The sequence below is a fragment of the Anomaloglossus baeobatrachus genome, unplaced genomic scaffold (assembly GCF_048569485.1).
Source record: "Anomaloglossus baeobatrachus isolate aAnoBae1 unplaced genomic scaffold, aAnoBae1.hap1 Scaffold_260, whole genome shotgun sequence".
Taxonomy (NCBI): Eukaryota; Metazoa; Chordata; class Amphibia; order Anura; family Aromobatidae; genus Anomaloglossus; species Anomaloglossus baeobatrachus.
The window spans coordinates 250002-274857 of record NW_027442147.1 but is presented as its reverse complement, the minus strand read 5'-3'; the positions used below and the strand labels follow the sequence as shown (position 1 = coordinate 274857).

General features: G+C 46.9%; 1 protein-coding gene across 1 annotated transcript in view; it reads left to right on the top strand.

Moving 5' to 3' along the window:
* The window catches only part of LOC142263625 (uncharacterized), a 143266-nt gene that overhangs the window by 92052 nt on the left and 26358 nt on the right, over nt 1-24856 (top strand). The window contains 4 exon segments of the mRNA XM_075332236.1: nt 13913-14089; nt 14166-14357; nt 14470-14631; nt 15546-15669. Coding sequence (XP_075188351.1) covers nt 13913-14089; nt 14166-14357; nt 14470-14631; nt 15546-15669 — 655 coding nt within the window.

The window sequence follows — 24856 nt, the reverse complement described above, 5'->3', positions numbered from 1 at the left end:
TGGCTGGATGGTAAAACTGCACACTGGTGGCTTGCATAGAGCACTGTTCACACTAGCAGACGCACAGTCACAAACCCGCAGCCTATTAGGTGACGCCCATACTATTAGATCAGGCGGGCTGCCAAGCCGTACCCCCACTGCGCGCTACGTAGGGACAGAAACTCTGATAGCAAGGCCTAACAAAAAGGGGCCTGGCTGTATCCTGTACAAAAAAGTTTTTGAGGTTTTTTGTTAGCGTTATGGCCATAAGACGTAAGCCTACAACCCTCGTCACGGGAACCTCATGCTTGTAGGTCCCTACACTACATATGATATAAAAAAGCAAAAAGAAAATATCATTACTTACAGCAAGATGGAATTGCAGCTGTATATTGCTCAGGCCAAAAGACTACTACTACTCCAGCAGGATACAGCTAAACCCCCACTAGGTGGAGGCAACACAGGTGCAGGTGGAGCCATTCACACGCACTTCCAAATATGGAGGAGGTGATGGCTGGATGGTAAAACTGCACACTGGTGGCTTGCATAGAGCACTGTTCACACTAGCAGACGCACAGTCACAAACCCGCAGCCTATTAGGTGACGCCCATACTATTAGATCAGGCGGGCTGCCAAGCCGTACCCCCACTGCGCGCTACGTAGGGACAGAAACTCTGATAGCAAGGCCTAACAAAAAGGGGCCTGGCTGTATCCTGTACAAAAAAGTTTTTGAGGTTTTTTGTTAGCGTTATGGCCATAAGACGTAAGCCTACAACCCTCGTCACGGGAACCTCATGCTTGTAGGTCCCTACACTACATATGATATAAAAAAGCAAAAAAAAAATATCATTACTTACAGCAAGATGGAATTGCAGCTGTATATTGCTCAGGCCAAAAGACTACTACTACTCCAGCAGGATACAGCTAAACCCCCACTAGGTGGAGGCAACACAGGTGCAGGTGGAGCCATTCACACGCACATCCAAATATGGAGGAGGTGATGGCTGGATGGTAATACTGCACACTGGTGGCTTGCATAGAGCACTGTTCACACTAGCAGACGCACAGTCACAAACCCGCAGCCTATTAGGTGACGCCCATACTATTAGATCAGGCGGGCTGCCAAGCCGTACCCCCACTGCGCGCTACGTAGGGACAGAAACTCTGATAGCAAGGCCTAACAAAAAGGGGCCTGGCTGTATCCTGTACAAAAAAGTTTTTGAGGTTTTTTGTTAGCGTTATGGCCATAAGACGTAAGCCTACAACCCTCGTCACGGGAACCTCATGCTTGTAGGTCCCTACACTACATATGATATAAAAAAGCAAAAAGAAAATATCATTACTTACAGCAAGATGGAATTGCAGCTGTATATTGCTCAGGCCAAAAGACTACTACTACTCCAGCAGGATACAGCTAAACCCCCACTAGGTGGAGGCAACACAGGTGCAGGTGGAGCCATTCACACGCACTTCCAAATATGGAGGAGGTGATGGCTGGATGGTAAAACTGCACACTGGTGGCTTGCATAGAGCACTGTTCACACTAGCAGACGCACAGTCACAAACCCCGCAGCCTATTAGGTGACGCCCATACTATTAGATCAGGCGGGCTGCCAAGCCGTACCCCCACTGCGCGCTACGTAGGGACAGAAACTCTGATAGCAAGGCCTAACAAAAAGGGGCCTGGCTGTATCCTGTACAAAAAAGTTTTTGAGGTTTTTTGTTAGCGTTATGGCCATAAGACGTAAGCCTACAACCCTCGTCACGGGAACCTCATGCTTGTAGGTCCCTACACTACATATGATATAAAGAAGCAAAAAGAAAATATCATTACTTACAGCAAGATGGAATTGCAGCTGTATATTGCTCAGGCCAAAAGACTACTACTACTCCAGCAGGATACAGCTAAACCCCCACTAGGTGGAGGCAACACAGGTGCAGGTGGAGCCATTCACACGCACTTCCAAATATGGAGGAGGTGATGGCTGGATGGTAAAACTGCACACTGGTGGCTTGCATAGAGCACTGTTCACACTAGCAGACGCACAGTCACAAACCCGCAGCCTATTAGGTGACGCCCATACTATTAGATCAGGCGGGCTGCCAAGCCGTACCCCCACTGCGCGCTACGTAGGGACAGAAACTCTGATAGCAAGGCCTAACAAAAAGGGGCCTGGCTGTATCCTGTACAAAAAAGTTTTTGAGGTTTTTTGTTAGCGTTATGGCCATAAGACGTAAGCCTACAACCCTCGTCACGGGAACCTCATGCTTGTAGGTCCCTACACTACATATGATATAAAAAAGCAAAAAGAAAATATCATTACTTACAGCAAGATGGAATTGCAGCTGTATATTGCTCAGGCCAAAAGACTACTACTACTCCAGCAGGATACAGCTAAACCCCCACTAGGTGGAGGCAACACAGGTGCAGGTGGAGCCATTCACACGCACTTCCAAATATGGAGGAGGTGATGGCTGGATGGTAAAACTGCACACTGGTGGCTTGCATAGAGCACTGTTCACACTAGCAGACGCACAGTCACAAACCCGCAGCCTATTAGGTGACGCCCATACTATTAGATCAGGCGGGCTGCCAAGCCGTACCCCCACTGCGCGCTACGTAGGGACAGAAACTCTGATAGCAAGGCCTAACAAAAAGGGGCCTGGCTGTATCCTGTACAAAAAAGTTTTTGAGGTTTTTTGTTAGCGTTATGGCCATAAGACGTAAGCCTACAACCCTCGTCACGGGAACCTCATGCTTGTAGGTCCCTACACTACATATGATATAAAAAAGCAAAAAGAAAATATCATTACTTACAGCAAGATGGAATTGCAGCTGTATATTGCTCAGGCCAAAAGACTACTACTACTCCAGCAGGATACAGCTAAACCCCCACTAGGTGGAGGCAACACAGGTGCAGGTGGAGCCATTCACACGCACTTCCAAATATGGAGGAGGTGATGGCTGGATGGTAAAACTGCACACTGGTGGCTTGCATAGAGCACTGTTCACACTAGCAGACGCACAGTCACAAACCCGCAGCCTATTAGGTGACGCCCATACTATTAGATCAGGCGGGCTGCCAAGCCGTACCCCCACTGCGCGCTACGTAGGGACAGAAACTCTGATAGCAAGGCCTAACAAAAAGGGGCCTGGCTGTATCCTGTACAAAAAAGTTTTTGAGGTTTTTTGTTAGCGTTATGGCCATAAGACGTAAGCCTACAACCCTCGTCACGGGAACCTCATGCTTGTAGGTCCCTACACTACATATGATATAAAAAAGCAAAAAAAAATATCATTACTTACAGCAAGATGGAATTGCAGCTGTATATTGCTCAGGCCAAAAGACTACTACTACTCCAGCAGGATACAGCTAAACCCCCACTAGGTGGAGGCAACACAGGTGCAGGTGGAGCCATTCACACGCACATCCAAATATGGAGGAGGTGATGGCTGGATGGTAATACTGCACACTGGTGGCTTGCATAGAGCACTGTTCACACTAGCAGACGCACAGTCACAAACCCGCAGCCTATTAGGTGACGCCCATACTATTAGATCAGGCGGGCTGCCAAGCCGTACCCCCACTGCGCGCTACGTAGGGACAGAAACTCTGATAGCAAGGCCTAACAAAAAGGGGCCTGGCTGTATCCTGTACAAAAAAGTTTTTGAGGTTTTTTGTTAGCGTTATGGCCATAAGACGTAAGCCTACAACCCTCGTCACGGGAACCTCATGCTTGTAGGTCCCTACACTACATATGATATAAAAAAGCAAAAAGAAAATATCATTACTTACAGCAAGATGGAATTGCAGCTGTATATTGCTCAGGCCAAAAGACTACTACTACTCCAGCAGGATACAGCTAAACCCCCACTAGGTGGAGGCAACACAGGTGCAGGTGGAGCCATTCACACGCACTTCCAAATATGGAGGAGGTGATGGCTGGATGGTAAAACTGCACACTGGTGGCTTGCATAGAGCACTGTTCACACTAGCAGACGCACAGTCACAAACCCGCAGCCTATTAGGTGACGCCCATACTATTAGATCAGGCGGGCTGCCAAGCCGTACCCCCACTGCGCGCTACGTAGGGACAGAAACTCTGATAGCAAGGCCTAACAAAAAGGGGCCTGGCTGTATCCTGTACAAAAAAGTTTTTGAGGTTTTTTGTTAGCGTTATGGCCATAAGACGTAAGCCTACAACCCTCGTCACGGGAACCTCATGCTTGTAGGTCCCTACACTACATATGATATAAAGAAGCAAAAAGAAAATATCATTACTTACAGCAAGATGGAATTGCAGCTGTATATTGCTCAGGCCAAAAGACTACTACTACTCCAGCAGGATACAGCTAAACCCCCACTAGGTGGAGGCAACACAGGTGCAGGTGGAGCCATTCACACGCACTTCCAAATATGGAGGAGGTGATGGCTGGATGGTAAAACTGCACACTGGTGGCTTGCATAGAGCACTGTTCACACTAGCAGACGCACAGTCACAAACCCGCAGCCTATTAGGTGACGCCCATACTATTAGATCAGGCGGGCTGCCAAGCCGTACCCCCACTGCGCGCTACGTAGGGACAGAAACTCTGATAGCAAGGCCTAACAAAAAGGGGCCTGGCTGTATCCTGTACAAAAAAGTTTTTGAGGTTTTTTGTTAGCGTTATGGCCATAAGACGTAAGCCTACAACCCTCGTCACGGGAACCTCATGCTTGTAGGTCCCTACACTACATATGATATAAAAAAGCAAAAAGAAAATATCATTACTTACAGCAAGATGGAATTGCAGCTGTATATTGCTCAGGCCAAAAGACTACTACTACTCCAGCAGGATACAGCTAAACCCCCACTAGGTGGAGGCAACACAGGTGCAGGTGGAGCCATTCACACGCACTTCCAAATATGGAGGAGGTGATGGCTGGATGGTAAAACTGCACACTGGTGGCTTGCATAGAGCACTGTTCACACTAGCAGACGCACAGTCACAAACCCGCAGCCTATTAGGTGACGCCCATACTATTAGATCAGGCGGGCTGCCAAGCCGTACCCCCACTGCGCGCTACGTAGGGACAGAAACTCTGATAGCAAGGCCTAACAAAAAGGGGCCTGGCTGTATCCTGTACAAAAAAGTTTTTGAGGTTTTTTGTTAGCGTTATGGCCATAAGACGTAAGCCTACAACCCTCGTCACGGGAACCTCATGCTTGTAGGTCCCTACACTACATATGATATAAAAAAGCAAAAAGAAAATATCATTACTTACAGCAAGATGGAATTGCAGCTGTATATTGCTCAGGCCAAAAGACTACTACTACTCCAGCAGGATACAGCTAAACCCCCACTAGGTGGAGGCAACACAGGTGCAGGTGGAGCCATTCACACGCACTTCCAAATATGGAGGAGGTGATGGCTGGATGGTAAAACTGCACACTGGTGGCTTGCATAGAGCACTGTTCACACTAGCAGACGCACAGTCACAAACCCGCAGCCTATTAGGTGACGCCCATACTATTAGATCAGGCGGGCTGCCAAGCCGTACCCCCACTGCGCGCTACGTAGGGACAGAAACTCTGATAGCAAGGCCTAACAAAAAGGGGCCTGGCTGTATCCTGTACAAAAAAGTTTTTGAGGTTTTTTGTTAGCGTTATCACGTTATGGCCATAAGACGTAAGCCTACAACCCTCGTCACGGGAACCTCATGCTTGTAGGTCCCTACACTACATATGATATAAAAAAGCAAAAAGAAAATATCATTACTTACAGCAAGATGGAATTGCAGCTGTATATTGCTCAGGCCAAAAGACTACTACTACTCCAGCAGGATACAGCTAAACCCCCACTAGGTGGAGGCAACACAGGTGCAGGTGGAGCCATTCACACGCACTTCCAAATATGGAGGAGGTGATGGCTGGATGGTAAAACTGCACACTGGTGGCTTGCATAGAGCACTGTTCACACTAGCAGACGCACAGTCACAAACCCGCAGCCTATTAGGTGACGCCCATACTATTAGATCAGGCGGGCTGCCAAGCCGTACCCCCACTGCGCGCTACGTAGGGACAGAAACTCTGATAGCAAGGCCTAACAAAAAGGGGCCTGGCTGTATCCTGTACAAAAAAGTTTTTGAGGTTTTTTGTTAGCGTTATGGCCATAAGACGTAAGCCTACAACCCTCGTCACGGGAACCTCATGCTTGTAGGTCCCTACACTACATATGATATAAAAAAGCAAAAAGAAAATATCATTACTTACAGCAAGATGGAATTGCAGCTGTATATTGCTCAGGCCAAAAGACTACTACTACTCCAGCAGGATACAGCTAAACCCCCACTAGGTGGAGGCAACACAGGTGCAGGTGGAGCCATTCACACGCACTTCCAAATATGGAGGAGGTGATGGCTGGATGGTAAAACTGCACACTGGTGGCTTGCATAGAGCACTGTTCACACTAGCAGACGCACAGTCACAAACCCGCAGCCTATTAGGTGACGCCCATACTATTAGATCAGGCGGGCTGCCAAGCCGTATCCCCACTGCGCGCTACGTAGGGACAGAAACTCTGATAGCAAGGCCTAACAAAAAGGGGCCTGGCTGTATCCTGTACAAAAAAGTTTTTGAGGTTTTTTGTTAGCGTTATGGCCATAAGACGTAAGCCTACAACCCTCGTCACGGGAACCTCATGCTTGTAGGTCCCTACACTACATATGATATAAAAAAGCAAAAAGAAAATATCATTACTTACAGCAAGATGGAATTGCAGCTGTATATTGCTCAGGCCAAAAGACTACTACTACTCCAGCAGGATACAGCTAAACCCCCACTAGGTGGAGGCAACACAGGTGCAGGTGGAGCCATTCACACGCACTTCCAAATATAGAGGAGGTGATGGCTGGATGGTAAAACTGCACACTGGTGGCTTGCATAGAGCACTGTTCACACTAGCAGACGCACAGTCACAAACCCGCAGCCTATTAGGTGACGCCCATACTATTAGATCAGGCGGGCTGCCAAGCCGTACCCCCACTGCGCGCTACGTAGGGACAGAAACTCTGATAGCAAGGCCTAACAAAAAGGGGCCTGGCTGTATCCTGTACAAAAAAGTTTTTGAGGTTTTTTGTTAGCGTTATGGCCATAAGACGTAAGCCTACAACCCTCGTCACGGGAACCTCATGCTTGTAGGTCCCTACACTACATATGATATAAAAAAGCAAAAAGAAAATATCATTACTTACAGCAAGATGGAATTGCAGCTGTATATTGCTCAGGCCAAAAGACTACTACTACTCCAGCAGGATACAGCTAAACCCCCACTAGGTGGAGGCAACACAGGTGCAGGTGGAGCCATTCACACGCACTTCCAAATATGGAGGAGGTGATGGCTGGATGGTAAAACTGCACACTGGTGGCTTGCATAGAGCACTGTTCACACTAGCAGACGCACAGTCACAAACCCGCAGCCTATTAGGTGACGCCCATACTATTAGATCAGGCGGGCTGCCAAGCCGTACCCCCACTGCGCGCTACGTAGGGACAGAAACTCTGATAGCAAGGCCTAACAAAAAGGGGCCTGGCTGTATCCTGTACAAAAAAGTTTTTGAGGTTTTTTGTTAGCGTTATGGCCATAAGACGTAAGCCTACAACCCTCGTCACGGGAACCTCATGCTTGTAGGTCCCTACACTACATATGATATAAAAAAGCAAAAAAAAATATCATTACTTACAGCAAGATGGAATTGCAGCTGTATATTGCTCAGGCCAAAAGACTACTACTACTCCAGCAGGATACAGCTAAACCCCCACTAGGTGGAGGCAACACAGGTGCAGGTGGAGCCATTCACACGCACATCCAAATATGGAGGAGGTGATGGCTGGATGGTAATACTGCACACTGGTGGCTTGCATAGAGCACTGTTCACACTAGCAGACGCACAGTCACAAACCCGCAGCCTATTAGGTGACGCCCATACTATTAGATCAGGCGGGCTGCCAAGCCGTACCCCCACTGCGCGCTACGTAGGGACAGAAACTCTGATAGCAAGGCCTAACAAAAAGGGGCCTGGCTGTATCCTGTACAAAAAAGTTTTTGAGGTTTTTTGTTAGCGTTATGGCCATAAGACGTAAGCCTACAACCCTCGTCACGGGAACCTCATGCTTGTAGGTCCCTACACTACATATGATATAAAAAAGCAAAAAGAAAATATCATTACTTACAGCAAGATGGAATTGCAGCTGTATATTGCTCAGGCCAAAAGACTACTACTACTCCAGCAGGATACAGCTAAACCCCCACTAGGTGGAGGCAACACAGGTGCAGGTGGAGCCATTCACACGCACTTCCAAATATGGAGGAGGTGATGGCTGGATGGTAAAACTGCACACTGGTGGCTTGCATAGAGCACTGTTCACACTAGCAGACGCACAGTCACAAACCCGCAGCCTATTAGGTGACGCCCATACTATTAGATCAGGCGGGCTGCCAAGCCGTACCCCCACTGCGCGCTACGTAGGGACAGAAACTCTGATAGCAAGGCCTAACAAAAAGGGGCCTGGCTGTATCCTGTACAAAAAAGTTTTTGAGGTTTTTTGTTAGCGTTATGGCCATAAGACGTAAGCCTACAACCCTCGTCACGGGAACCTCATGCTTGTAGGTCCCTACACTACATATGATATAAAGAAGCAAAAAGAAAATATCATTACTTACAGCAAGATGGAATTGCAGCTGTATATTGCTCAGGCCAAAAGACTACTACTACTCCAGCAGGATACAGCTAAACCCCCACTAGGTGGAGGCAACACAGGTGCAGGTGGAGCCATTCACACGCACTTCCAAATATGGAGGAGGTGATGGCTGGATGGTAAAACTGCACACTGGTGGCTTGCATAGAGCACTGTTCACACTAGCAGACGCACAGTCACAAACCCGCAGCCTATTAGGTGACGCCCATACTATTAGATCAGGCGGGCTGCCAAGCCGTACCCCCACTGCGCGCTACGTAGGGACAGAAACTCTGATAGCAAGGCCTAACAAAAAGGGGCCTGGCTGTATCCTGTACAAAAAAGTTTTTGAGGTTTTTTGTTAGCGTTATGGCCATAAGACGTAAGCCTACAACCCTCGTCACGGGAACCTCATGCTTGTAGGTCCCTACACTACATATGATATAAAAAAGCAAAAAGAAAATATCATTACTTACAGCAAGATGGAATTGCAGCTGTATATTGCTCAGGCCAAAAGACTACTACTACTCCAGCAGGATACAGCTAAACCCCCACTAGGTGGAGGCAACACAGGTGCAGGTGGAGCCATTCACACGCACTTCCAAATATGGAGGAGGTGATGGCTGGATGGTAAAACTGCACACTGGTGGCTTGCATAGAGCACTGTTCACACTAGCAGACGCACAGTCACAAACCCGCAGCCTATTAGGTGACGCCCATACTATTAGATCAGGCGGGCTGCCAAGCCGTACCCCCACTGCGCGCTACGTAGGGACAGAAACTCTGATAGCAAGGCCTAACAAAAAGGGGCCTGGCTGTATCCTGTACAAAAAAGTTTTTGAGGTTTTTTGTTAGCGTTATGGCCATAAGACGTAAGCCTACAACCCTCGTCACGGGAACCTCATGCTTGTAGGTCCCTACACTACATATGATATAAAAAAGCAAAAAGAAAATATCATTACTTACAGCAAGATGGAATTGCAGCTGTATATTGCTCAGGCCAAAAGACTACTACTACTCCAGCAGGATACAGCTAAACCCCCACTAGGTGGAGGCAACACAGGTGCAGGTGGAGCCATTCACACGCACTTCCAAATATGGAGGAGGTGATGGCTGGATGGTAAAACTGCACACTGGTGGCTTGCATAGAGCACTGTTCACACTAGCAGACGCACAGTCACAAACCCGCAGCCTATTAGGTGACGCCCATACTATTAGATCAGGCGGGCTGCCAAGCCGTACCCCCACTGCGCGCTACGTAGGGACAGAAACTCTGATAGCAAGGCCTAACAAAAAGGGGCCTGGCTGTATCCTGTACAAAAAAGTTTTTGAGGTTTTTTGTTAGCGTTATGGCCATAAGACGTAAGCCTACAACCCTCGTCACGGGAACCTCATGCTTGTAGGTCCCTACACTACATATGATATAAAAAAGCAAAAAGAAAATATCATTACTTACAGCAAGATGGAATTGCAGCTGTATATTGCTCAGGCCAAAAGACTACTACTACTACTCCAGCAGGATACAGCTAAACCCCCACTAGGTGGAGGCAACACAGGTGCAGGTGGAGCCATTCACACGCACTTCCAAATATGGAGGAGGTGATGGCTGGATGGTAATACTGCACACTGGTGGCTTGCATAGAGCACTGTTCACACTAGCAGACGCACAGTCACAAACCCGCAGCCTATTAGGTGACGCCCATACTATTAGATCAGGCGGGCTGCCAAGCCGTACCCCCACTGCGCGCTACGTAGGGACAGAAACTCTGATAGCAAGGCCTAACAAAAAGGGGCCTGGCTGTATCCTGTACAAAAAAGTTTTTGAGGTTTTTTGTTAGCGTTATGGCCATAAGACGTAAGCCTACAACCCTCGTCACGGGAACCTCATGCTTGTAGGTCCCTACACTACATATGATATAAAAAAGCAAAAAGAAAATATCATTACTTACAGCAAGATGGAATTGCAGCTGTATATTGCTCAGGCCAAAAGACTACTACTACTCCAGCAGGATACAGCTAAACCCCCACTAGGTGGAGGCAACACAGGTGCAGGTGGAGCCATTCACACGCACTTCCAAATATGGAGGAGGTGATGGCTGGATGGTAAAACTGCACACTGGTGGCTTGCATAGAGCACTGTTCACACTAGCAGACGCACAGTCACAAACCCGCAGCCTATTAGGTGACGCCCATACTATTAGATCAGGCGGGCTGCCAAGCCGTACCCCCACTGCGCGCTACGTAGGGACAGAAACTCTGATAGCAAGGCCTAACAAAAAGGGGCCTGGCTGTATCCTGTACAAAAAAGTTTTTGAGGTTTTTTGTTAGCGTTATCACGTTATGGCCATAAGACGTAAGCCTACAACCCTCGTCACGGGAACCTCATGCTTGTAGGTCCCTACACTACATATGATATAAAAAAGCAAAAAGAAAATATCATTACTTACAGCAAGATGGAATTGCAGCTGTATATTGCTCAGGCCAAAAGACTACTACTACTCCAGCAGGATACAGCTAAACCCCCACTAGGTGGAGGCAACACAGGTGCAGGTGGAGCCATTCACACGCACTTCCAAATATGGAGGAGGTGATGGCTGGATGGTAAAACTGCACACTGGTGGCTTGCATAGAGCACTGTTCACACTAGCAGACGCACAGTCACAAACCCGCAGCCTATTAGGTGACGCCCATACTATTAGATCAGGCGGGCTGCCAAGCCGTACCCCCACTGCGCGCTACGTAGGGACAGAAACTCTGATAGCAAGGCCTAACAAAAAGGGGCCTGGCTGTATCCTGTACAAAAAAGTTTTTGAGGTTTTTTGTTAGCGTTATGGCCATAAGACGTAAGCCTACAACCCTCGTCACGGGAACCTCATGCTTGTAGGTCCCTACACTACATATGATATAAAAAAGCAAAAAGAAAATATCATTACTTACAGCAAGATGGAATTGCAGCTGTATATTGCTCAGGCCAAAAGACTACTACTACTCCAGCAGGATACAGCTAAACCCCCACTAGGTGGAGGCAACACAGGTGCAGGTGGAGCCATTCACACGCACTTCCAAATATGGAGGAGGTGATGGCTGGATGGTAAAACTGCAACTGGTGGAGGGTTGTAGGCTTACGTCTTATGGCCATAACGCTAACAAAAAACCTCAAAAACTTTTTTGTACAGGATACAGCCAGGCCCCTTTTTGTTAGGCCTTGCTATCAGAGTTTCTGTCCCTACGTAGCGCGCAGTGGGGGTACGGCTTGGCAGCCCGCCTGATCTAATAGTATGGGCGTCACCTAATAGGCTGCGGGTTTGTGACTGTGCGTCTGCTAGTGTGAACAGTGCTCTATGCAAGCCACCAGTGTGCAGTTTTACCATCCAGCCATCACCTCCTCCATATTTGGAAGTGCGTGTGAATGGATCCACCTGCACCTGTGTTGCCTCCACCTAGTGGGGGTTTAGCTGTATCCTGCTGGAGTAGTAGTAGTCTTTTGGCCTGAGCAATATACAGCTGCAATTCCATCTTGCTGTAAGTAATACAGCGCACTTTGCACAAGGAGAAGCTGTATGGGAGAGTGATGCGAAAGAAGCCGTTTCTGCAAGCACGCCACAAACAGTCGCCTGAGGTATGCAAAAGCAAATTTGGACAAGCCAGTTACATTTTGGACGAAGGTCCTGTGGACTGATGAAACAAAGATTGAGTTGTTTGGTCATACAAAAAGGCGTTATGCATGGAGGCAAAAAACACGGCATTCCAAGAAAAGCACTTGCTACCCACAGTAAAATTTAGTGTAGGTTCCATCATGCTTTGGGGCTGTGTGGCCAATGCCGGCACCGGGAATCTTGTTAAAGTTGAGGGTCGCATGGATTCAACTCAGTATCAGCAGATTCTTGACAATAATGTGCAAGAATCAATGACGAAGTTGAAGTTACGCAGGGGATGGATATTTCAGCAAGACAATGATCCAAAACACCGCTCCAAATCTACTCAGGCATTCATGCAGAGGAACAATTACAATGTTCTGGAATTGCCATCTCAGTCTCCAGACCTGAATATCATTGAAAATCTGTGGGATGATGTGAAGCGGCTGTCCATGCTCAGCGACCATCAAACTTAACTGAACTGGAATTGTTTTGTAAACAGGAATGGTCAAAAATACCTTCATCCATGATCCAGGAACTCATTACAAGCTACAGGAAGCCACTAGAGGCTGTGATTTGTGCAAAAGGAGGATCCACAAAATATTGTCACTTTTATGTTGAGGTGCCTATACTTATGCACCGGTCAAATTTAGTTTAAATGCAGATTGCACATTTTTTGTTAGTACAATAAACCTCATTTCAATTCAGAAATATTACTCAGTCCATCAGTTATTAGATATATGAAACTGAAATAGCAAAAACCCAAATTGTTATAAAGAAAAAAGGTTAACATTAATAGGGGTGCCCAAACTTTTTCATATGACTGTATATATGTGACCAGGTCACCGGTAGGTGTGACAATGGCCTCCACACAGAGGAGACAGGCAGGTGTGACAATGGCTTCCACACACTGGAGACAGGCAGGTGTGACAATGGCCTCCACACACTGGAGACAGGCAGGTGTGACAGTGGCCTCCACACACTGGAGACAGGCAGGTGTGACAGTGGCCTCCACACACTGGAGACAAGCAGATGTGACGATGGCCTCCACACACTGGAGACAGGCAGGTGTGACAGTGGCCTCCACACACTGGAGACAGGCAGGTGTGACGATGGCCTCCACACACTGGAGACAGGCAGGTGTGACAGTGGCCTCCACACACTGGGGACAGGCAGGTGTGACAATGGCCTCCACACACTGGAGACAGGCAGGTGTGACAGAGGCCTCCACACACTGGAGACAGGCAGGAGTGACAATGGCCTCCACACACTGGAGACAGGCAGGTGTGACAATGGCCTCCACACACTGGAGACAGGCAGGTGTGACAATGGCCTCCACGCACTGGAGACAGGCAGGTGTGACAATGGCCTCCACACACTGGAGACAGGCAGGTGTGACAATGGCCTCCACACACTGGAGACAGGCAGGTGTGACAATGGCCTCCACACACTGGAGACAGGCAGGTGTGACAATGGCCTCCACGCACTGGAGACAGGCAGGTGTGACAATGGGCTCCACACACTGGAGACAGGCAGGTGTGATTGAGGCCTAATACTCACCAGCATCTCTCCTTACACAGGATTACACAATAGTGGAGAAGACGACAGGTGACTGTGCGGCCCCCATCATTCATCTCCACGTATCCGGAGGACGGAGCAGTAATGAGCGCCCCATCACAGACGCCCCGCACCCCCCGATGCCTGAGAAGAAGATCCTAGACCTCACCAGAGAGATGACTGAGCTGCTGACCGGAGAGGTGAGTGCAGGGAATGCTGGGAAATTCTACAGTATACACTGGAGGATTCTGGGTAATGTCGGTATATGTCTGTCAGGTTCCTATCAGGTGTCAGGATGTCGCTGTCTATTTCTCCATGGAAGAGTGGGAATACATGGAGGGGCAGAAGGATCAGGACCAGGACGTCAGGAGGAAAAATGACCCCACAAGGGTAGACGAGGACAAAAGCAACATGGCTGCACGGATATGGCTCCTCACCCTAGAGATGATCGACTTGTTAAAGGGAAAGGTGAGAATCTCCCGAGAGATCACACTTATCTCTATTACTATAACAGGAATGACTGAAAAGATGGAGGATTATTAGAATCTATGTGGTGATCACCGTCTCTCACTGTATACAGGAGCAAATGGTGGTGAAGACGACGTCTGGGGAGTGTGGGACCCCGCATCTGTGTGGAGGACGGAGCGAGATCCAGAGCCACAACACAGAAGCCCCGCACTCCCCGACACCTGAGAAGATCCTCCACCTCACCAACAAGATCACCGAGCTGCTGACCGGAGAGGTGACTGCTGGGAGATTATACAGTGTACACCAGAGGATTCTGGGGGATGAGAGGAGACTGCTGGGAGATTATACAGTGTACACTGGAGGATTCTGGGGGATGAGAGGTGACTGCTGGGAGATTATACAGTGTACACTGGAGGATTCTGGGGGATGAGAGGAGACTGCTGGGAGATTATACAGTGTACACTGGAGGATTCTGGGGGATGAGGAGACTGCTGGGAGATTATACAGTATACACCAGAGGATTCTGGGGGATGAGAGGAGACTGCTGGGAGATTATACAGTGTACACTGGAGGATTCTGGGGGATGAGAGGTGACTGCTGGGAGATTATACAGTGTACACTGGAGGATTCTGGGGGATGAGGAGACTGCTGGGAGATTATACAGTGTACACCAGAGGATTCTGGGGGATGAGAGGAGACTGCTGGGAGATTATACAGTGTACACTGGAGGATTCTGGGGGATGAGAGGTGACTGCTGGGAGATTATACAGTGTACACTGGAGGATTCTGGGGGATGAGGAGACTGCTGGGAGATTATACAGTGTACACCAGAGGATTCTGGGGGATGAGAGGAGACTGCTGGGAGATTATACAGTGTACACTGGAGGATTCTGGGGGATGAGAGGTGACTGCTGGGAGATTATACAGTGTACACTGGAGGATTCTGGGGGATGAGAGGAGACTGCTGGGAGATTATACAGTGTACACTGGAGGATTCTGGGGGATGAGAGGAGACTGCTGGGAGATTATACAGTGTACACTGGAGGATTCTGGGGGATCAGGAGAGGAGACTGCTAGGAGATTATACAGTGTACACTGGAGGATTCTGGGGGATGAGAGGAGACTGCTGGGAGATTATACAGTGTACACTGGAGGATTCTGGGTAATGTCGGTCTTGTTGGTTGTCAGGTTCCTCTCCGGTGTCAGGACGTCGCTGTATATTTCTCCCTGGAGCAGTGGGATTATGTAGAAGGACACCGGGATCTGTACTCGGATGTTGTGGTGGAGGAGCGCCGGCTGTCTGTATCACCAGGTTAGTGGAAACCTTTGTTTTCTGCGGTCGGCATTAGCAGATGTCATTGAGAACGTCACATTTTTGGTACCTGAGCCTCATCTCAGTTACCTGCCTCCAGTGGAGCTCTGCTGGGGAGGTAGGTGGGAGCAGCTGGTACCTGGTTAAAGTGGATCATGGCCCGGAGTCAGGGGTCAGTTCTGGGAGATTCACCGTGCTGTAAGTACTGTACCATTTTCCAAATGCAGTGCTCCTCCTCACAAGATCTCTGCCATTCCTATGACCACACGCCTAGTAACTTTCTTTAGTTTTTCCTTTTTATTTTTATGTCTTGTCCCCTTTGTAACTTCTCTTGTAAATTTTTTGAATCACTGCCTAATTGTTGGATTAAATATATAACATTTAATAGTTTTGTTCCTTTTGCTCTATAAACCGCATCCCTGAAGCCTTGTGAAGCCAGACAATACCAGTAATGGGTGTCCAACCTGTCTGTATAAACGATTGATGGTGGTAGCTAGTTTTTCTTGGGTTATTGCGGAGCTGGACAGGGAGCGGACCGAAGTGTGTGTGTGTGTGTGTGTGTGTATATATAATATATATATATATATTATAATAAATGTGTGTGTATATATATGTATGTATATGTGTGTGTGTGTGTATGTATATGTATATATATATATATATATATATATATATGTGTGTGTGTATATACAGTTAGGTCCAGAAATATTTGGACAGTGACACAAGTTTTGTTATTTTAGCTGTTTACAAAAACATGTTCAGAAATACAATTATATATATAATATGGGCTGAAAGTGCACACTCCCAGCTGCAATATGAGAGTTTTCACATCCAAATCGGAGAAAGGGTTTAGGAATCATAGATCTGTAATGCATAGCCTCCTCTTTTTCAAGGGACCAAAAGTAATTGGACAAGGGACTCTAAGGGCTGCAATTAACTCTGAAGGCGTCTCCCTCGTTAACCTGTAATCAATGAAGTAGTTAAAAGGTCTGGGGTTGATTACAGGTGTGTGGTTTTGCATGTGGAAGCTGTTGCTGTGACCAGACAACATGCGGTCTAAGGAGCTCTCAATTGAGGTGAAGCAGAACATCCTGAGGCTGAAAAAAAAAAGAAAAAATCCATCAGAGAGATAGCAGACATGCTTGGAGTAGCAAAATCAACAGTCGGGTACATTCTGAGAAAAAAGGAATTGACTGGTGAGCTTGGGAACTCAAAAAGGCCTGGGCGTCCACGGATGACAACAGTGGTGGATGATCGCCGCATACTTTCTTTGGTGAAGAAGAACCCGTTCACAACATCAACTGAAGTCCAGAACACTCTCAGTGAAGTAGGTGTATCTGTCTCTAAGTCACCAGTAAAGAGAAGACTCCATGAAAGTAAATACAAAGGGTTCACATCTAGATGCAAACCATTCATCAATTCCAAAAATAGACAGGCCAGAGTTACATTTGCTGAAAAACACCTCATGAAGCCAGCTCAGTTCTGGAAAAGTATTCTATGGACAGATGAGACAAAAATCAACCTGTACCAGAATGATGGGAAGAAAAAAGTTTGGAGAAGAAAGGGAACGGCACATGATCCAAGGCACACCACATCCTCTGTAAAACATGGTGGAGGCAACGTGATGGCATGGGCATGCATGGCTTTCAATGGCACTGGGTCACTTGTGTTTATTGATGACATAACAGCAGACAAGAGTAGCCGGATGAATTCTGAAGTGTACCGGGATATACTTTCAGCCCAGATTCAGCCAAATGCCGCAAAGTTGATCGGACGGCGCTTCATAGTACAGATGGACAATGACCCCAAGCATACAGCCAAAGCTACCCAGGAGTTAATGAGTGCAAAAAAGTGGAACATTCTGCAATGGCCAAGTCAATCACCAGATCTTAACCCAATTGAGCATGCATTTCACTTGCTCAAATCCAGACTTAAGACGGAAAGACCCACAAACAAGCAAGACCTGAAGGCTGCAGCTGTAAAGGCCTGGCAAAGCATTAAGAAGGAGGAAACCCGGCGTTTGGTGATGTCCATGGGTTCCAGACTTAAGGCAGTGATTGCCTCCAAAGGATTCGCAACAAAATATTGAAAATAAAAATATTTTGTTTGGGTTTGGTTTATTTGTCCAATTACTTTTGACCTCCTAAAATGTGGAGTGTTTGTAAAGAAATGTGACAATTCCTACAATTTCTATCAGATATTTTTGTTCAAACCTTCAAATTAAACGTTACAATCTGCACTTGAATTCTGTTGTAGAGATTTCATTTCAAATCCAATGTGGTGGCATGCAGAGCCCAACTCGCCAAAATTGTGTCACTGTCCAAATATTTCTGGACCTAACTGTGTGTGTATATATATATATATATATATATATATATATATATATATATATATATATATATATATATATATATATATATATATATATATATATATATATATATATATATATGAAATAACTAATATATATATATATATATATATATATATATATATATCGACACGGGTGTTGGAATCAAGTGTGTATATACTATATACTAATTCAGAAATGATCCAATAACTGGCCTAGTAGCGAAACCCGCCATCGCTTCATCCATTAATCTTCAGTCAATTGTGTGATCGTCCTGACCATTGTTGGCCATGATGGTGCGATCTTTCCTAATCTCCATGACAATTGGGGGCAGTGGAGTGCTGTTTCATGACAGTTATAATTTATATTACACCAATGGGGCAATACCAGAGATTTTCCTCTGGGGACATGCACTTCTTCACCTATATAACACTGACCAATCATAAGCAGGCAGCATCACACAGGAGAAAAGAAAATGCCCTCAAAATAGCCTAGACCAGATTTCTCCGTGTTAGACATGTATTGACTGACAGTCTGTTCTCCTCATTGGTCTCTCTGCAGAGACTAAGTGCCAGAAGTAGAGTAGAGATTGCTTACACTTTTCAGCTTCCATCTCCTGGCGCTCAGTGTAAAGGGCACTTTACACACAGCGTCATCGCTAGCGATGTCGCTAGTGAAAGCACCCGCCCCCGTCGGTTGTGCGTCATGGGCAAATCGCTGCCCGTGGTGCACAACATCGCTAGGAAAGGTCACACATACTTACCTGCCTAGCGACGTCGCTATGGCCGGCGAACCGCCTCCTTTCTAGGGGGGCGATTCGTTCGACGTCAGTAAGTGGCCGCCCAATAGAAGCGGAGGGGCGGGGATGAGCGGGCCGAACATCCCGCACACCTACTTCCTTCCTCATTGCGGGCGGCTGCAGGTACGGTGATGTTCCTCGTTCCTGCATTGTCACACATGGCGATGTGTGCTGCCGCAGGAACGCCGAACAACCTGCGTCCTGCAACAGCAACGATAATTGGGATTAGAACAACGTGTTAACGATCAAAATTACTTACCTTATCGTTGATCGTTAACAGTCGTTCATGCGTTTCACACGCAACGACGTCACTAACGAGGCCGAATGTGCTTCACGAATTCCGTGACCCCAACGACATCTCGTTAGCGACGTCGTTGCGTGTAAAGCGGCCTTAAGGGAAGCGCAGTATAATACTGAGTGATGAACTTTGAGCTACCCATACACAATATGATATCCCCTGTATACTGTGTCCCCACAGACACTTACAGTGATAGGCCTGCATATCATACATTGTGGAGAGGGGCAATGTGGGGTTGATATTTTTTGCAGGAAGCACAGTGAGGTGCAGCAGGGGGTTCCCTGAAATATCCCCACTGGAAAATTGCCAATTGCAGCATCATAAAGTTTCATATCTATGATGTTTGAGGTGCAGGTGAGGATGTTCACGTGATAGGTGATCAACTTGTGACTTAAAGTTGACCTAGGGCAAAAATGCTGAAGATGTGTGGTTTGTAGCAGTCTGTTATTATCAGCAATAGATAAATACAGTCTGCTGTCATCTCACTGATTCTGCCGTACTCCTCCCTCCAGCCCAAAACAGCAGCACATGCAGAACCAGCAGCAGTGTGAACCAGAGGAGCAATCACTACTATCTGTACTCACAAAAGTATCACTGTATTACCTGTGGAGTTACATGGGACTGCAGCTCGCAGCTAATACATTATCATGTCAGTGGGGGCCCACCACAAGCAGGGTGCTGCTGGCAGAGATAGTTGGTCCTACATCTCCACCCAGCACACACTACATCTTCACCCTCATCTCTATCTATCACCACAAAGCTGTAGAGGGAGAAAAGAAGAGGGCCGAGGACTGAACCTTGAGGGACCCCAACAGTGAGAGGAAGAGGAGAAGGTGTGGAGCCAGCAAATGATACACTGAATGAGCGGCCAGAAAGATAGGAAGAAAACCAGGACAGCACAGTGTCCTTTAGGCCGATTGAATGGAGCATAGAAAGAAGGAGATGGTGGTCAACGGTGTCGAAGGCGGCAGAGAGGTCAAGAAGGATAAGCAGAGAGTGGTCATTATTACGTTTTGCTGTCAATAGCTCATTGGTTACATTGACAAGGGCAGTTTCTGTTGAGTGTAAGGGGCAGAAGCCAGACTGTAAAGGATCTAGAAGAGAGTGAGAGGAGAGGTAGCGGGTGAGGCGAGAATAGACCAGGCGCTCCAAGAGTTTGGAGATGAAGGGGAGATTGGAGACTGGTCTGTAGTTCTTTGTGCAAGATGGGTCAAGAGTAATGATAGTGTTTGAGGGAGGAGGAGAAGATGCCAGAAGTGAGAGAGAGTGAAGATTTTAGTTTGGTGAGTAGTGATAAGAGGAGAGAGGGGCTGGAGCAGGTGTGAGGGGAAGAGATCAGTAGGGCAAGTGGTAGCATGAGAAGAGATTCCTCTGCAACTGGGTCAAATGTGGAAAGTGAGCTGGATGGGATGTGGGGAGGGATGGGAATCACGACGCTTGGTGGCTGGGAGCTGATCTCTCAGCGGATGTTTTCTATTTTCTCTGTTAAATAGGAGGACATATCATCAGCGTGAAGATCTGTGATAGGGGTCTGTGTTTTGGGACTGAGGAGGGAGTGAAAGGTGTCGAAGAGCTTTTTCTGATTGCTGGATAGTGAGGATATCAGGGTGGTTAACTAGGTCTGTTTGGCGAGGTGAAGGGCAGAGTTGTAGGTTCTTAACATGAATGTGTAATGGATGAAGTTTTCTGGTGTTGCGGTTAGACCCAGAAGATTAGAAAGTCTCACAGGCGGTCAAGGGGGCTGCACAACAACAAAACAGCTTTCATTGCAGGTGTGACACCACCTGAGCAGATCTCCAGTCCAGAACTGGTTCATGCTTCCAAAGCCACGGTATGCCCAGCAACAGCGGATGCGTCATGAAAGGCTGTCTCCGTATGCAGCATTCCCACATGTAGGACAACTATTTTGATGACGAACTGGATGGCCTCGGGCAGAGGCCTTTTGTCCACCGATCGCACAGTAATTGGAGTTTGCAGCTGACTAACAGGAATCCAGTACCGATCCACTATAGTCTGTTGTATGAAATTCCCGTCAGCTCCAGAATCCAGAAGGGCCAGTTCATAGAAGCTGGAGTCGCTACTAGTTACAGACACAGTCATATATAGAGGTGAAGAGGACTTGCAATCACATAGGGTAGCCTCTCATACCGACCTCAGGCTGGAAAGTTTCCCAGCTTCTTGGGAAGAAGCATATAAGATGTGCGGAGCTTACGTTCCGCAGTAGTAGCACCCCTTAGTGGTGCAACGGATCTCCTGGCGGCAGCGGGCTGGATGCACTTGATCATTCTCCATTAGCTATGCGACTGCTTGTACGAGGAACCGTGGACCTCAGGACAGAGGATACTGGGTGCAATGGCCTCCTCTCAAGCGCGTTCCTGAAAGCACAGTTCAATCTGAACAGCTAAACTAATCAGGTTGTCCAGAGAGAAGGGTAAAGTACTGTCAGCCAGCGCGTCCTTGATTTTAATGGATAGGCCTCGCCAGAATGCTCCGACCAATGGCTTATTGGTCCACTGCAGCTCAAACGATAAGGTGCGGAATTTTATGGCGTATTGGCCTACGGTGAGATCCCTTAGTTGCAGGTCAAACAGTGCTTCAGTAGCAGATGCGATACAGCCAGGTTCATCAAAACCCTTCTGGAAGGCCTCCAGGAAGAGAGGCAGGTTGGTGACAAGTGGATCAAGCCTCTCTAGGAATGGATTCATCCAGTCCAGAGCTTCGCCCTCTAGGTGAGAAGCCAGGAAGGCCACTTTGACGCCATCTGTGGGATACTGCTGCGGCAGGAGATGCAAGTGAAACTGGCACTGATTGAGAAACCTTCTATAAAGCTTCAGATCCCCTCGGCACTGTGGAGGTCTGTTGAGACAAGGGGGCAGACTGCCGGCAGGGAGAGAAGCCGACACTGAAGGTGCCAAGACTGAAAGCGTAGAAGCTTAGCTGGTAGCATTCTGCAAGGCTGTCAACCGTTCGTTCACAGAGGCAAGATACTCCCGACAATGTGTACCTTCCTGAAGAGAGAGCTCTTCTTGAAGGTTGGTAAGCACAGCGTTGGTGGTTGCATGATGTGCCAGCTGCAGGGAGCTCAGTTGAATGTCAATAACCTGCAGAATGGTTATGAGTTGGTGTTGTTCCTCCCATACATGAGCAAATTCTCGCTGAGCTGAGAACATAGGGGCAGTGGTGTTCATGACCTGGGCAAACTGTTATGCTAGTCGGACAAGCAGGGATTTAGCAAATGCACTGGGCTACAGCAAACAGAAAACCCAGAGGGGTATGACTACAGAACCGCACCTGGTTTTCACCAGAGCCTCTGATGGTGAGGGTGTTACACTGCAGGTGTGAGACCGGGTGCTACTTGGGAAGACTGGTGCTGCAATGGCTGGTCCCAGGGGTACGGGAGCAATAGTTACTGGAGATAGATGGCAGCAGGTGTTGACCAGGATAGATAGATAGGGCAGCAGCTGGTGAGAACACTTCACAGCAGCTGGTATCGTGGTTGGTGGCCGGTGAAGCAGCAGAGGCAGGTTAGGGATGTCAGCAGCAGTATACTGAAAAACAAATAGCAGCAGCGGAATCTAGGACAGTAGTACAGCAGCAGTACAGTGCTAGGGGACCTAAGAACTAGCAATCAGGGCTGTGGAGTCGGTAAGCCAAACCTTCGACTCAGACTCCTCAATTTCTCTTGCACCGACTCCTACATATATTGCTTATAGTTAGGTGAAAAATTTATTGTAATACATGAACATGTGTATGTGAACATCAGACATTTAACCCCTTCACCCCCGGCCACTAAAACACCCTAATGACCGGGCCATTTTTTGCAATTCTGACCAGTGTCACTTTGACAGGTTATAACTCTGGAACGCTTCAACGGATCCTGGCGATTCTGAGATTGTTTTTTCGTGACATATTGTACTTCATGTCACTTGTAAATTTAGGCCGATATTTTTTCCGTTTATTTGTGAAAATTTAGGAAATTTTGCAAAAATTTTGAAAATTTCGCAATTTTCAAATTTTGAAAATTTATGCCTATAAATCTGAGAAATATGTCGCACAAAATAGTTACTAAATAACATTTCCCACTTGTCTACTTTACATCAACGCAGTTTTCGAAACAAAATTTTTTTCCGTTAGAAGGGGTCAAAGTTCATCAGCAATTTCTCATTTTTCCAACAAAATTTACAAACAAATTTTTTTTAGGGACCACATCACATTTGAGGTGACTTTGAGAGGCCGAGGTGACAGAAAATACCCAAAAGTGACCCCATTCTAAAATCTGCACCCCTCACTCTGCTCTAAACCACATCCAAGAAGTTTATTAACTCTTTAGGTGCTTCACAGCAACCAAAGCAATGTGGAAGGAAAAAATGAAAATTTTACTTTTTAACACAAAAATGTTATTTTGCCATAAAATTTTAAATTTTCACAAGGGAGAAAAGAGAAAGTGCACCCTACAATTTATTGTGCATTTTCTCTTGAGTACGCTGATACCCCATATGTGGTAAAAATCAATTGTTTGGGCGTACGGCAGAGTTCGAAAGGGAAGGAGCGCCATTTGAATTTTTGAACACAAAATTAGCTGCACTCATTAGCAGACGCCATGTCGGGTTTGAAGACCCCCTGAGGTGCCTAAACAATTGAGCTACCCCACAAGTGACCCCATTTTGGAAACTAGAGCTCTCAAATAATTTTTCTAGATGTTTGGTGAGCACTTTGAACGTCTGGGGGCTTCACAGAAGTTTATAACGTTGAGCCATCAAAAGAAAAAATTTTTTTTTTTACCACGAAACTGTTGCTTCAACTAGGTAGCTTTTTTTTTCACAAGGGTATCAGGAAAAAATGCACCATAAAATGTATTGTGCATTTTCTCCTGAGTACGCAGATACCTCATATGTGGTGGAAATCAAATGTTTGGGCACACGGCAGGGCTCGGAAGGCAAGGAGCGCCATTTGAATTTTTGACTGCAAAATTAGCTGCACTCATTAGCGGACGCCATGTCGGGTTTGAAGACCCCCTGAGGTGCCTAAACAATGGAGCTACCCCACAAGTGACCCCATTTTGGAAACTAGAGCCCTCAAATAATTTTTCTAGATGTTTGGTGAGCACTTTGAACCCCTGGGGGCTTCACAGAAGTTTATAACGTTGAGCCGTGAAAAGAATTTTTTTTTTTTTACCACAAAACTGTTGCTTCAACTAGGTAGCTTTTTTTTCACAAGGGTATCAGGAAAAAATGCACCATAAAATGTTTTGTGCATTTTCTCCTGAGTACGCAGATACCTCATATGTAGTGGAAATCAAATGTTGGGGCGCATGGCGGGGCTCAAAGAGAAAGAGCACCATTTGACAGCAAAATTGGTTGGAATCATTAGCTGACGTAATGTTGCATTTGGAGACCCCCCTAAGGTGCCTAAACAATGGAGCTACCCCACAAGTGACCCCATTTTGGAAACTAGACCCCTCAAGGAATTTATCTAGATGTTTAGCGAGCCCCAAGGGGCTCCACACAAGTTGATAATGTTGAGCCATGAATACAATTTTTTTTTCACCACAAAACTGTTACTTGAACCACGTAGCTTTTTTTTCACAAGGGTATCAGGAAAAAATGTACCATAAAACGTATTGTGCAATTTCTCCTGAGTACGACGATACCTCATATGTGGTGGAAAGTAATTGTTTGGGCGCATGGCAGGGCTCAGAAGAGAAGGGCACCATTTGACAGCAAAATTGGTTGGAATCATT